The 14,794-nt window shown below is 35.5% G+C and overlaps 3 protein-coding genes across 4 annotated transcripts; 2 read left to right on the top strand and 1 right to left on the bottom strand.

Annotated features, from left to right (window-relative positions):
- Positions 1–1,155: 1,155 nt before the first annotated feature.
- Positions 1,156–6,578, top strand: LOC107432151 (glucomannan 4-beta-mannosyltransferase 9). Of its 2 annotated transcripts, XM_025066738.3 has the most exons (10): positions 1,157–1,674; positions 1,875–2,158; positions 2,273–2,371; positions 2,520–2,772; positions 4,205–4,315; positions 4,462–4,598; positions 4,775–4,888; positions 5,032–5,231; positions 5,670–5,864; positions 5,981–6,578. In XM_025066738.3, exons 2-10 carry the CDS (start codon positions 1,895–1,897, stop codon positions 6,141–6,143), a joined length of 1,536 nt encoding a protein of 511 aa, XP_024922506.1. In that variant the 5' UTR covers positions 1,157–1,674; positions 1,875–1,894; the 3' UTR covers positions 6,144–6,578. The 2 variants fall into 2 exon arrangements, with proteins under 2 accessions (XP_015898711.1, XP_024922506.1); XM_016043225.4 differs by having other exon boundaries at positions 1,156–2,158.
- Positions 6,579–7,665: 1,087 nt separating this feature from the next.
- LOC107432127 (pentatricopeptide repeat-containing protein At5g12100, mitochondrial) lies at positions 7,666–10,321 on the top strand. Its single transcript, XM_016043194.4, has one exon. It carries the CDS (start codon positions 7,707–7,709, stop codon positions 10,188–10,190), a length of 2,484 nt encoding a protein of 827 aa, XP_015898680.1. The 5' UTR covers positions 7,666–7,706; the 3' UTR covers positions 10,191–10,321.
- Positions 10,322–10,944: 623 nt separating this feature from the next.
- Positions 10,945–12,002, bottom strand: LOC107432131 (peroxiredoxin-2E-2, chloroplastic). The gene has a single exon (XM_016043199.4). It carries the CDS (start codon positions 11,788–11,790, stop codon positions 11,104–11,106), a length of 687 nt encoding a protein of 228 aa, XP_015898685.1. The 5' UTR covers positions 11,791–12,002; the 3' UTR covers positions 10,945–11,103.
- Between the last annotated feature and the right edge of the window lie 2,792 nt (positions 12,003–14,794).

Consider the following 14,794-nt stretch of genomic DNA (forward strand, 5'->3'; position numbering starts at 1 on the left):
AAAAAATGAAAAACCATCAATATCAAATGTCAAAACTTTGCTTGAAGAGTTCACATGCAACCAACTAGCAAAGATACTTGCACGTTTCCTGTTTATGGTAGTAATTAATAGATTTCACAAGCAAAACTTGTTTAATTTATTCGTTTAGTGCTACTTCTACATCCACATTCTCTTAATACGCATTAATCTAGTTTGATCTAAATTTTGCATGGGGATATATGGATTTTAAATTTTGATAAAGCCCAAGTTCACACTTTAGTACTTCATGTGTGACTGACTCTGTTGCACATTAGAGCATCTGACTTTCGATAGAAAGTCCCGGATGCCAGAATTGCATAGCAAGGCAATTGTCCTTCACTTTTTACATTAACAAAGAAACACATACACTAAATAGACCATATTATCCTTTAATATAATCTCTTCAGCATTTCCTTAGCTTTATTTGTTGACACCCATTTTACCCAGATGCAAGCCTTTGACATTGTTATTATTATTTATGACCCCAAAACAAAAAAAGGCCTTTGACATTGATTAACACCATACAGCTAAAGCTCCAAAAAGAATACTAAAACACCATAAAGTAAATGTGTCATTTCACCAAAAGGCATACAGCACACTACCACCAGAGGCACCTGCGTCTTCCCCTTAAGGCCATTCTAAACACACAGAGACAGGCTTCAAGGGTATTTCTGTCATTATAGAAAACTTTGGGAGCAGCATCACTAGGTTCTTGTCGTTTTCTTTTTCTTCTCTCGTTTTTTACTTACTTTTTCCCCTTAATATCTGCAAGTTATTTGCTTTGCTACATTAGTACAGTATAATAAATATTTTTAATAAATTTTTCATTAGTCTTCTTGACCGTTGCTTTATGGATGATTAATTGGTGGATAACAAGCTTTGAAAATATTGATGATGATTAATATTAATTAGGTGCCAAAATTGGGAAAAAAAAAAAGGTAGTAGGTCCCACATCACCGGGACATTATGTAAGCCTTTCTATTTCCGAGGTGTAAGTGCCGGCGACTGACTTAATTTTTAACTTTGTTTTTACTTGTTTTACAGAAACCGTATACGTGTAGTTGGAATAGTTGGGGCTTTAAAGGCTTTTTGGAAGGGGTAAGACACTATAAAAGGGGAAATAACAAAGAGGTAACAGAGAATAAAAACAGACCAAAACCAAAGAGACAGCTCAAAACTACCCTCTTCAACTTCTCTCTTTTTTCTTTTTTTTCTTTTTCTTTTTCTCTTGCTCCTTCATTTATCATTTTCTTTTTCTTTTTCTTTTTTTTTTCTCTTTGTCTCCACATTTTTGTATATTAGCTTCTTCTTTTTTTCTGCTTTTGTTTTAGAAGCACAAAGTTGTTATTTTTGGCAATAAGGAGGGAAGGGAGCTTCGCTTCCTTTGAGGCATTTGGTATCAATCCCGGTTTGTTTCTACAGTGCTTGTATATGTGAGTTTGATAGGTTGAGATCTGAACTGGGTTTGCTTAAGTTTTCCTTTTTCGGTGTCTGAAATAGACTGGGGTTTCAGCTAGTGTGACTGACATACCAGCTCTGCTATCTTCATTGTTTTTGCGTACCCAAGAAGCAAAAACACAGAAGGAAAAAAATAAAAAAGATATTCGTGCTCTTTTTTCCCAAGAAGATTCTTTCAAATCTATGCAGATCTACCGGGTTCTTCTTAGAATATGAATACAATAATTTAATAGTCTCTCTCTTTTTTTTTTTTTTTTTTGTTCGCCCATTAGCCACCCTTTGCTTTGTCTTCTCTGTTTTTGCTCTGTTTTCTTTTTTCACGAAAGAAATACAGAGAAAAAAAATCCATAAAATGGAGCGTCTGACCAAAACGGCTATACTTCCGGATACATTTCAAGGTGCAAGAGATGACATTTCAATGCAAATTGGATTGATTTGGGGTCAGATCAAAGCGCCATTGATCGTTCCTCTGCTACAAGTTGCAGTTCTTCTATGCTTGGTCATGTCGTTGATGCTATTCATAGAGCGGGTTTATATGGGCATGGTCATTGTTCTACTAAAGCTTTTTGGCCGAAAACCAGAGAAAAGGTACAAATGGGAGGCGATGAAAGACGACGTTGAGTTGGGAAACTCAGCTTATCCCATGGTTCTGGTGCAAATCCCAATGTACAATGAAAGAGAGGTCCTTTTCTTTCCCTCTCTATTAATACAAACACTGCGAATTTTACCTTCTTTTTATTTGGAGTTTGTGTACTCTAGCTTTCAATTTGTCATTATTTGTATATTTTCAATGCAGGTTTATCAGCTTTCAATTGGAGCCGCATGTGGGCTTTCGTGGCCTTCCGATAGAATTATTATACAAGTCCTTGACGATTCAACTGACCCAACGATCAAGGTATAACAAAAAATCCATTTTACAGAACAATCAAAACCATATTTATTTATTCATTTATTATTTAAAAAAAAACTATATTAAAATAAAAGTTTATAATCCAAGAGAAACATACCCATTTTACCCATTACAATTTCGATTCAAAAAATAGGACCTGGTGGAGTTAGAATGCCAAAGATGGGCCAGCAAAGGTATAAACATCAAGTATGAAATAAGAGACAACAGAAATGGTTACAAAGCAGGGGCTCTCAAAGAGGGCATGAAACGCAGCTACGTGAAGCACTGCGACTATGTAGCAATTTTCGACGCTGATTTTCAACCCGAACCAGATTTTCTCTGGCGAACCATTCCTTTCCTCGTCCACAACCCTGAACTTGCTCTTGTTCAAGCCCGATGGAAATTCGGTAATTAGATTTTTTTTTTTTATTCTAATTTACAGTGGTTTTTTACTTTGATTTTAATTTTTAGTATTTTCCATGTTTCAAAAAAAATTGTCGGTGGGTCTGTTTTGTGTTAGAAGATTGGTAGGAAAAAGATAGGAACCACCTCGTGCCTGGAAATCACGGTGTAATCCCTGTTGGCTGCACTTGGATCTTCCATGTGTGTCCTTTTATCCTCTTTATTAGGTTTGGACCCCGCAAATTTCCCTACTTTTATTAAGTCTAAACTACCCACATGCGAAGTTGATAAATAATTTAAATATCCAAAAAAAAAAAAAAGAGAAATAAATAAATAATTTAAATATAAAAAAAGGCCTGTTTTCTAAGTGTAATTTTCATGGCTTTGTCTGATCTTCCTGAAAATGGTTTAAGGTACTAATTGAGGTTGAGGCTGATGATGAAGATCTTTGGTTTTATTGTTTTTGTTTTTTTGGGGCTGAAAGTGAAAAGTCATATAGGACTAGTTAATTATGGTGGATGGGATGGAACTCTTGTTTTATATTCTCCATAAGCCTTAATATTAGTTTAGCAAAAAAAAAAAAAAAAAAAAAACCAATATTTTTAAATGATATAGATGGTACTATATTGATTATAGAGCAACTAATAACAGAGCTCATTTATTATACTTTAATTGAATTTCAGTTTTTTGGCCGAAAAATTGGATGCACATGGACCACCTACTAAAAACTGTTGGGAAGAAGTTATTAAAGGACTGGAGCCTTGCAAAAACTTCTCGAAATAGAAAAACGTTTTCTTTTCTTTTTTCTTTTTTATTGAAGTTGAAAAACATATATATATATAAAAAACCGATTCCGATTGAAAAACAACGCAATATTGACCAGAAATAATAGAAAAATACTAATAAAAAAAAGATGTATAATATACTATAATATTAAAAAGGAATAAATATATGATTTTGGGAGAATAAATTATTAAGAAAACGCATTAGGGGTCAAGTGTGGAAAAGCTGTCTAAGTGGGTCGAAGTTTTTGATTAGGAGACACAGGAAGTAATAGATTTTAGGGGTCGTAAACCAAAGCCAGGTTCTATCTGTCGAAGGTTAAAGCACGTGGATAATAAGGGTATGTTTGGGTAACGAAGAATAATGGAAGGGGCATATGTGTCTCTCAAATGGAAGTCTCTCATCCCATATCCGGCAGGAGCATGTGCAGTCTTAATGGTGGACCTCATTCCCTAGTCACTCTCTAACTCTTTACGAACCGACACAAGAATTTGTTTGCTCTGAGTTACCATTATATATATAAAAAAAAAAGAATTTAAATTAAATTTAAAAAACTAGCTGAGCCCAGCTAACTTTTAGTGACGTGGTTTGTTTGCTTTTCTCGGGTTGTGTGTGTGTGTGTGTGTTTTTTTTTTTTTTTTTTTCCTTTTCCAGTGAACTCCGATGAGTGCTTGATGACAAGAATGCAAGAAATGTCACTGGACTATCATTTCACTGTGGAACAAGAAGTGGGCTCCTCCACCTATGCTTTTTTTGGATTCAATGGTGAATCACCACTAATTTTTACTTTTTTTTTTATTATTATTTTGTGACAAATTATAGAAATAAATAAAGCCTCAAATTAATACCTTAAGTAGTTCAAAAGGTTTGGTTATTAACTTAGCTGGGCTTTTGTTAATGTAACAATACAGGGACAGCTGGTGTATGGAGAATTGCTGCACTTAATGAGGCAGGTGGATGGAAGGACAGAACCACTGTGGAGGATATGGATTTGGCCGTTCGAGCTAGTCTTAAAGGGTGGAAATTTGTCTACCTTGGTTCTCTTCAGGTCCAAAATTACCACTGAGCCTATCCTCTGTGATTGCCTATTGTTATGCACCAAAAGCATTAATGCCTCTTTAGCCTAAGCCAATCCATATGGTTGGATTGTTATAATGAGTTGGTATAGATTATAGAAGTAGAACATTTTCCATCCATGTTTGCTAATTTCACTTTGCGCTGCAGGTGAAGAATGAATTGCCTAGCACTTTCAAGGCCTATAGGTACCAACAGCACAGGTGGTCCTGTGGTCCTGCTAATCTTTTTAGAAAGATGGTTATGGAGATTGTAAGAAACAAGGTCTGATTGATATCTACTATTTAGTCTGATTGATATCTACTATTTAAAGTAATGTAATAATTATAGAAATAAGTTTATGACTCATCCTTTTTATTTGTTATTTTAATTTTAATTTTAATTTTTTTTTTTGGGGTTGAATGCAGAAAGTAACATTGTGGAAGAAGCTCCATGTGATTTACAGCTTCTTCTTTGTAAGAAAAGTCATAGCACATATCAACACGTTTATCTTTTACTGCATTGTTTTACCAGCAACTGTTGTGGTTCCTGAAGTTGTGGTTCCAAAGTGGGGAGCTGTATATATTCCTTCTATCATTACCCTTCTCAATGCTGTTGGAACTCCAAGGTTTGCTTGCATTTACATTTTGATTGTTCTGAATATGGGTTTATAGTTTTTCTTAGTTATCAATTTAGGAAGCATTTAATTTTGCAATGTGGTACGGGCAATTTTGAAACTGAACCAATTTCAAATAAAGTATTCTAGCCTCTTTTTGTAGTTTATCGTGCAGCAAATTCATCCACTTTTTCTCTCCAAAGATGCCTAAAAATGCAGGAACCCCTGCTTGTTCTAAGATATAAATGACAACCATATCCAAAGCCTTGAGTATTTGCTATTGGATTTAATAGCTAGTCCATATATTAAATCCTTCTTATTTTAAGTATGAAATTTTCTATTGGGTCAGGTAGAGATTGCTTTAGGACAAGGGTTAACCGTATCATTTCTTCCTTTTGACATTGCTTCAATAAAGACTCAAGGGCTTCTTTATGGTATATAATTTTGCAGATCACTCCACTTAATGGTTTTCTGGATTCTCTTCGAGAATGTCATGTCATTACACCGTACAAAGGCTACGATCATTGGTCTGTTAGAGGCCAGTCGAGTGAATGAATGGATTGTCACTGAGAAATTAGGAGAAGCTCTCAAGGGCAAAGCAGCCAGTAAAACACCCAAGAAACCTCGATTCAGGATAGGAGAAAGGTATGCATTCTTCATTACATTCACTTTGCAATCAAGCAATGTCTGTATCTTAAATTAGTAAAGTTTGATAACATCTTAATCTCATTTGTGAAGTTTGTATTTGGAAAAATTGACAGGCTTCATTTACTAGAGATTGGAGTTGGGGCTTACCTCTTCTTCTGTGGTTGTTACGATATTTTCTTCGGGAAAAACCACTTTTTCATATTCCTTTACATGCAAGCAATAGCCTTTTTCATAATGGGGTTCGGATATGTTGGCACATTTGTTCCCAATTCTTAGTGGGACTCAAGAAAGAACTTAATTAAGCTCTTTTAGACATCATTAAGAGTGATGTGCCTGCATCAGCCTCTCTTCTGCAGCAACATAATATGTACTTTTCATTGCGGTTGTCTTTGACGTATAGCTTGTTAAAACGAGAAAAAAAAAAAAAAGAAAAAAAGAATGGTCATTCTTTTCGTGTTGAGCATAAGATTTCGAGTTAGTTACTCGAATTACAGTTACTTCTCCTGTGAATATTCAAGAATTAAGATACAGAAGATTGTTGTATGGAAATGCAGCAGAATGTAGAAAAGGAGCAAGTCGAAAGCAGGTTTTGGGTATTAATGGATTGATTTGATTGTACTTGTGAAATTTTGTAGATTTTCTTGGAAAATTTGGTTGTAATTGTTTGAAAAGTTGAATAAAGTGTTAAAAGTGGGATAGAGTTGACAGTAATTACATCTCTCCCTCCCTCTTTGTTTGCTAGTTGAATGTTACTCAAAAATTAGTAGAAAATTTCACCATGCAATTAGTTAATAACAGTAAATTAAAATGCAGAACAATAATGGTGCTAAATTGGACACGTACCCCACCCCAATCTGAATTTGGACAGGAAAAGTTGAATAAGGTGTTAAAAGTGGGATAAAGTTGACAATAATTATCTCTCTCTCTCTCCCTTTTTGTTTGCCAGTTGAATGTTACTCAAAAATTAGTAGAAAATTTCACCATGCATTTAGTTTATAACAGTAAATTCAAATGCAGAACAATAATGGTGCTAAATTGGACACGTACCCTACTCCAACAACAATCTGAATTTGGACAGGAAAATACAACAGCAAATCGAATAGCCTTAGCAGTACCTGTCACAGTACTAACACACTAATGTATGCAGCAGAAGACATTATGTTTTTTTTATGTAGCCTAAGAAGAGGGAGAGGAGGCAGGCAAGCCCATTGCTTGAAATCAAACGTATAAATGCCTGATGAAAATTGTATATAAGAGAAAAGGAAGGGAGAAATACCATGTTCCATTGCTTGTGAATGAAAAAAGTTGAATAAAAAACAATAGAATAGAAAAAGGCAAAATTACACAAACACCTCGTTTGTGTAGCCGGTTTGTAAAAATGCTTCACATCCCAATTTATATTTTATTGAATTTTTTAAACCTCTACATTGTTAAATTTTCCTATAAATACAATTAATTAAATAATAATTGATATTTGTATATTTTAATAGTCGATTTACATGTGAAAATTTTGTTTTTTTTTTAAAATAATGGTGTGGAAAAGAGTGACTTGATCACAAAAATGAAATGGAAGTGGTTCCTGTAGAATCAACAAGTACATACAAAATAAGCAAACAGTCTTACTGTAATTTTACCCCTCGGAGGATAAATTTTTTTTTAAAAAATAAAAAAATAAAAAATTGTAATTTTAACCCTCAAACGATGACGTACAATTCAGTTTGGGCCACAATTTGTTAATTGGGCTTGGTCCCAAAAAAAAAAAAAAAACAAAAAAAAAACTCGTTTAGGGTCTATAATTGTTAGTCTCGTTTGAACATTGTAGCAGCAGAATAATCAGCAATGGCAAGGCGCGCAATTCTTCTTCCCAAAATTATCTCCACTGCCCCGATCGTACTCCAAAATCGCAGCGCCATCAATCTTTCCCAATTATTCTGCTCGGACTCTGCACCCGATATCCTCCATCAAGATGACAGCGTTCACCACCACCAGCACTCTGAAGACCAAAACCCCACCAACCTCCAACAACAAGAACGCCTTGAACAGGTTCGGAAACTTCGAATTCTTCTTCAACAGGGCCGTACCGACACAGCCCAGAGGCTCATCAAGTCTCTCGTTCTCTCTGAATCGCCCTTCTCTTCACCCTCTGATCTATTCACTCTCTTTTCTCTGTCCGCTCCCTCTGTAAAACCCACTTTCTCAAACATGCTTTTAGCTGTTTGTTCAAACTCCAAAATGCCCGCCCAAGCCATCGAATTGTACGCTTTGATGAAGAAAGATGGTATTTTTCCTTCTTTAGCTTCTCTTAATATGTTGCTTGAGTCCTTGGTGTCTGCGAAACAGTTTGCTAAGGCCCTTGAGTTGTTCTCGGATATTATTAACTTCGGCATTGGGCCCGATAAGTTCACGTTTGGGAAGGCAGTTGAGGCCGCGGTCAAGTTGGGAGACTTGGAAAGAGCTACAGATTTTATGAAGGACATGAAGAAGAGGCGGGTCGGTCCCAGTGTATTTGTTTACAATGTTATGATCAGCGCGTTATGCAAGGAGAAGAGAATAAGGGATGCAGAGAAGCTGTTTGTCGAAATGGGTAACAGAAGGACGTTGCCAAACTTGGTTACCTATAATACGCTTATTGACGGGTATTGCAAGGCTGGTGAACTAGAGGCAGCTTTTAATTTGAGAGAAAGGATGGAGGCTGAAAATGTGGAGCTGAATCTTGTCACTTACAATTCACTGCTCGCTGGGCTTTGTCGGGCAGGGAAAATGGAAGAAGCAAAGCGAGTGTTGGAAGAGATGGAAGCACGGGGTTTTTTGTTGGATGGTTTTACGTACAGTATACTTTTTGACGGTCATTTCAGGTGTGGCAATGGTGAGGCTTCATTGGCTTTATTTGAGGAAGCGGCCAGGAAAGGAGTGAAGATCAATAACCATACGTTTAGCACCTTGTTGAATGGCTTATGCAAAGAAGGAAATGTTGAAATGGCGGAGAAGGTTCTGAAAAAACTAAAGGACCATGGGCTTGCTCCGGATAAGATAACATATAACATTTTTGTGAATGGGTATTGTAAAAGAGGTGATGTGAAAAGAGCCATTCAGACCATTGAAGAAATGGAAATTGATGGAGTTAGACCCTGTAACATCACGTTCAATTCCTTGATAAACAAGTTCTGTGAAATGAGAGAGATGGATGAGGCAGAGAAATGGGTAAAGAAGATGATAGAGAAAGAAGTTTTCCCAAATGTGGAGACTTATAACTCCCTTATTAAGGGTTATGGACAGATGTGCCTTTTCGATAAGTGTTTGCAAATTCTTGAACAAATGGAGAATAATGGGATTAAGCCAAATGCTGTGAGCTATGGCACTCTCATAAATTGTTTATGTAAGGAGAATAAGATCCTCGAGGCAGAAATAATCCTCATGGATATGATTGGCAGAGGGGTTTCACCAAATGTACAAATATATAATATGCTCATTCATGGTAATTGTGCAGTTGGGAAACTGAAAGATGCTTTCAGGTTCTTTGATGAGATGGTCAAAAAAGGGGTAACTCCAACGCTTGTAACCTACAATGTACTCATCCATGGGCTTTGCAAACAGGGGAAGCTAACGGAAGCTGAAGACTTGGTTTCTCAAATTACAAATGGTGGCTATACTCCTGATGTCATCACATACAACTCTCTAATTTCAGGCTATTCTAACGCAGGAAATACCCAAAAGTGTCTGGATTTGTATGAAACTATGAAGAAATTGGGAATGAAACCTACTTTGATGACATTTTACCCTCTAATTAGTGTATGTAGCAAGGAAGATATAGTGATTGCCGAGAGATTGCTTGATGAGATGTTGCAGATGGCTTTGGCTCCTGACCAACTTTTATATAATACACTTATACACGGCTATGCAGAGCGGGGAGATACTGAAAAGGCAATTGCTCTACAGAAAAAGATGGTTGAACAGGGAATTATTGTTGACAGGACGACCTATAATGGCTTGATTCTGGGGCACTTTAGAGGAGGAAAGTTATCTGAGATAAGCAATATCGTTAATGATATGAAGGCTAAAGGGTTGGTTCCTAACGCTGATACCTATAACCTACTCGTTGAGGGACATTGCAAACAAGAGGACTTTAGTGGGGCATATTTTTGGTATAGAGAAATGTTTGAGAAGGGTTTCGAAATTAACGATTTCATAGGCAATGAGCTTACCTGTGGCCTACGACAGGAGGGTAGGTTGCTAGAAGCTCAGACTGTATGCTCAGAAATGAGTGTGAAAGGAATGGATGATTGGAGCTCTAATGAGGATTTGTCTGCTGTTGCCAAAATGTAGGAAACAAATGTATGTGAAGCTTTCACCCCAGTAGTTCACGAACTCATATTTGCGTTTGTATTTAAAGAAAAAGTTCACATTATTTAAATTTTTCTATCCAATAAAAAAAAAAATCATAAATTACAATGTTACATTGTTTATGTCTATTTCATGTTTAAATTTTCAACCAAAAAAAAAAAAAAAAAAAAGAGTTCTTTTAGTCTTATTGTACTTGTTCACATTCATTGGATACTTTCTATTTCCATATAAACAGCAAATCTCAGTTTGGCTCAGTTACTTATGTCACACACCAATACATATACAACAATGGTCTTTTAGATTGGAAAATACACTTTACATACTAATAGCATTAAAATCGATAAAATCTTAAAATATTACAACGCTTCGGACAGATTGTATTGCATTAAAGAGTGCTCAATTTAAGTAAAACAGAGACCCATTCCGGCGTTTACTTACATATAATCAAAATTTCCGAATTCATTTGTCCTGCTCTAGAAAGTTTATAATTTCTAACCTGTCATTCCATTTTTCACTTTCATCTCAAACAGAGACCAATTTAATTCAGTCTATACGTTTTTGTTTTTCTTTTTTTTCCAATCCATTCAATCTATGCAGAGTATAAAAAAATTAGCATCCCCGGCATCACCGCCTCAAGGAGGACAGCTCTGACTCGATAAGGCAGTCAGAAAATAGACTCTACAAAAGCAAGCAAACCAGATTGCAAACTACTCTTTGCAAAATAGAGAAAGCGAACTTGATAACATCCCATCCATTTTTATTGAAAATAATAACAGGCCATCTAATGAGCTATAACAGAACACCGATCCTCTAACTCATAAAACAGAACGAGTAAACATTGCGGAAAAACAAATTAAAAAAAAAAAAACAAACAAAAGCAAAAACAAAAAGCTTATCACAGCACTTTGAGGATATCCTCAGCGCCACTGAACGTAAAGGCACCGCCTTCTTCCAAATTCAACAGCTTGACAACCCCATCTTCGGCTAGAAGCGCGTAGCGCCTGGATCTCACTCCCAGACCCACGGGCTTATCCCTCAAATCGAGCTCGCACCCAATAGCCCTCGTGAAGTCCCCGTTCCCATCGGACAACAACAGCACCTCGTCGTTGATCTTCAGGTTCTCCTTCCACGCCTTCATGACGAAGGCGTCGTTCACCGAAATGCAAGCTATGGTGTCGACTCCTTTGGATTTAAGCTCCGCTGACTTCTCCACGAATCCCGGAAGATGCTTCTGCGAGCAGGTCGGGGTAAAAGCGCCGGGAACAGCGAATAAGACGGCCTTCTTCGACTTGGTAAGTTCGGAAACCGTGACGGTCTGGACCTCACCATCGGCGTCGAGGTAGGATAGAGTGGAATCCGGGAGCTTATCGCCCACGGCGATGGTAGCGGAGATGGTGGACCTGGCGGTTGAGAGTCTGAGGGGTTTGGGGAGATGGCGACGAGTGAGCGGGAGGGAAGTGAAGGAGATCCTCCTCGAAGAGAAGGCCTTTGGAAGGAGGAGAGAGGAGGTGGCGGCGGCTGAGGAAATACAAAGAGAGGATGGGGATGGGAGCAGCCTGGAGATTGTGAGAGAAGCTGCCATTGCTGTGTCACAGAGAGAGTGGAGTGAGGGAATGTGAGAGAAGGGACAGATTATGGAGGGAATTTGGGTTGGATGGCGAGGCTAACTGGCTATGGGTGAAGAATTTGGGCGGAGAGAACAATGAGCGGCTGGAACTGACTGGGCCTGCGGGTCGGAGATTGGCACGTCACGTGAGTTGGGTGAGGTGTTGGGGCCTGATTTTTTACTTTGTTGGTTCTGGACTCCCGACGCAATCAATCTCTACTATGCGGATGAAGTGACGTTTGCCCTTTTCACTCTTTCTTTTGTTTCTAATAAAATAACAAAATTGACAATTCACCCCCCCAAAAAAACAAAATAATAAAAAAAAAATTCCACGAACAAAAAAAGAAAAACTGTTTATTGCCTTCGAATTTTTTGTTTCCTTAAAAATGACCCACACAGAAAGTTGCCTCATCAGACACGCTGTTTTCTTTCATTACGAGCAAGATCCACGATTGTTATATTTCCCTGGATATGATTTATTGATTAGTTATGGATGTTGTATTGTTTCGCAATCGGTAATGACACAATAATTCGGGTTTTTCTAAATCTGTCCCAATATTCGTTGCTTTCTCGCATTTGATTTTTTATTTTTTTCTCCTTTTTCGAGTTGAAAAAATAATATTATTGTATTAATTAATTATTTTATTTTTAAGAATACATCCATGACTTTATAAATCAAAAACTTAGTTTAAAAAAATAAAAATCAAAACACTTGCTTTGAAATAAGTACTATGGATACGTGTTTGAAAGCTACTTCTACTTTTAAAAATCAAAATTATCCTTTTAAAAAAAAAATAATATACAAAAATTTTAAAAATAATTTATTCCTTGGTGATTTACCATCATATCCTTGTATTTATATGGTAAATTCAAGTTATAGTGGGAAAGGTGAGTGAATAATATTAAAGGTTGCAACTAATTTATTAAAAATTTTATAGGTTATAAGTATCATTATATTATTTACTTACATATAGTTATACTTATTTTTTAAAATAATATACGCTAACTTAGACATAAAAAATTTATGGTATAAAAGTTACAATAACATTTATTCATATTTAAAATATATCAAAATTTTAATCAATAAAATAAAAATATATCAAAGTCTATGATAACTGATGATGGTATAAAATTTACAACAATGCTAACCAAGGAACAAAGGCTTGAGGAATTCTCCCAACAAAAAAAAAAAAAAAAAAAAAAAAAAACAAAGGCTTGAGGCGTACAATCAAGCCACCATGAAATCCAACAGTCAAGGAAAGCCCACCATATACCCAGCACTAATGCTGGCTAACCTGAAAGCGAGAGAGAGTTTTGATTTGTGCATCGTAAACCTCCATTCCCGACCGCTAAATCGCAATCGTCAAACTTTGTTTAGCGTTATCGATTAAAATTAATATACGATTTTTAAAATACAATTTTATATATTGGTATTTTACCATCATATCCTTGTATTTACAAGTCAAATTCAAGATATAGTGGAAAGGTAGGAATGCAGAGTATATGGTAAATTGAGTATTGAAAAAAAAAATGGAAGACATTTTTACTGCAATAACCCCTTAAATTGAACGATAATGTATCTTATATCATGTTATTCTAATAATTTTTTTATTTATTACAAGCAATATAAATTAATAATCCACAGACATGTATGACATTAAAATAAAGCACGTAGTCTGTACAAAAGATAAAAAGTTATTAAATGTTCCAACATTAATGATTTGAGATACCACATTTTACATTTACCCCAAAAAAACAAAAAAAAAAAAAACGACATTTTGCACGTAAGAATTAGCATTAAAAAAAAAAAAATACTAATAATAACCCCTGGTACCTGACCATACAAAAAGGGGAAGATGGCCACATAACCCTACCTATCTACCTTTCAGCAGAGGAAAAAAAAAAAAAAAGAAAGCCTACCTATCTACCTGCCTACCTACCACCCTTGGAATTAGCTTAAAAAAATAAATAAATAAATAAAATACAACCCTTGGGTATTTTTATTTTTATTTTATTTTAAATATAGTGACTTAGGAAATTTAAGACGTTGTATGATCAATATTGATCTATATCATCTAATAGGTACAAGTTGATCTATATGATAGTTACAAAAATTTTGAACTTATTTAAAAAATAAATAAAATTTAGCAATCGAATGAGCATTTAATATATTTATTTTATTTATAATTAAACATCCTATTAGATTAAAACTCTATTTTTAATAACTACACCAAAAAAAAGTTAAATAGAACTATTAATTAGTCCCCACAACTAAGAAGTAGCATCATATCAAATGTCAGACTTACAACCTATAGCAAGATAGTTGAGATGAGATGAATTATTATGTAAGCAGCAATAGGAAATAAACTAGTTGAGTGCACCAGCTTGTTCCACATTTGAATTGTACGTAATCCGATCAAATAATTTCAAGATTTAATAGAACTGGGAAGAATATTTTGATCCTGATTTTTATTTTGTACAATTTAATATTTGATTGATTCTTAGTTTAGTATGTTCCAACTTTTGCTTGTTAATGATATCATTCAACGGTAAACAGGATGCTTTGATGAATGGTATAATTAATGGAGCTTGCGATTATTCGATAAAGCCTAATCAAAGATGCACTTAGACTTATTGGCTTGGTTAAGCGAAAATGTGATTGGGCGTGTGTGCACTCCATGTGATAGGTTGGGTATGTTAACATTTCTAATTTGCTTATGAAATCAAATGGAAAGAGAGATAGGCATGCATTGCACATGGATTTTACATCCTGATATAAACAGTGTTAACATTTTAAGATATAACAATATTTCTTATAAAGAGGTTGTGTGGTAGCTCTGATGATTAGAAACACCAATATCCCAACCTATGAACTGGATTTGAACTTTACCAGCAAAAAAAATAGTGTTACGTATAAAAATCAAAAAGCAAATTGCAAAAATGGTGAAAAGTTAGAGGGCAATGGTGCACCCTCTTTTTA

The sequence above is a fragment of the Ziziphus jujuba genome, chromosome 11 (genome assembly GCF_031755915.1).
Source record: "Ziziphus jujuba cultivar Dongzao chromosome 11, ASM3175591v1".
Taxonomy (NCBI): Eukaryota; Viridiplantae; Streptophyta; class Magnoliopsida; order Rosales; family Rhamnaceae; genus Ziziphus; species Ziziphus jujuba.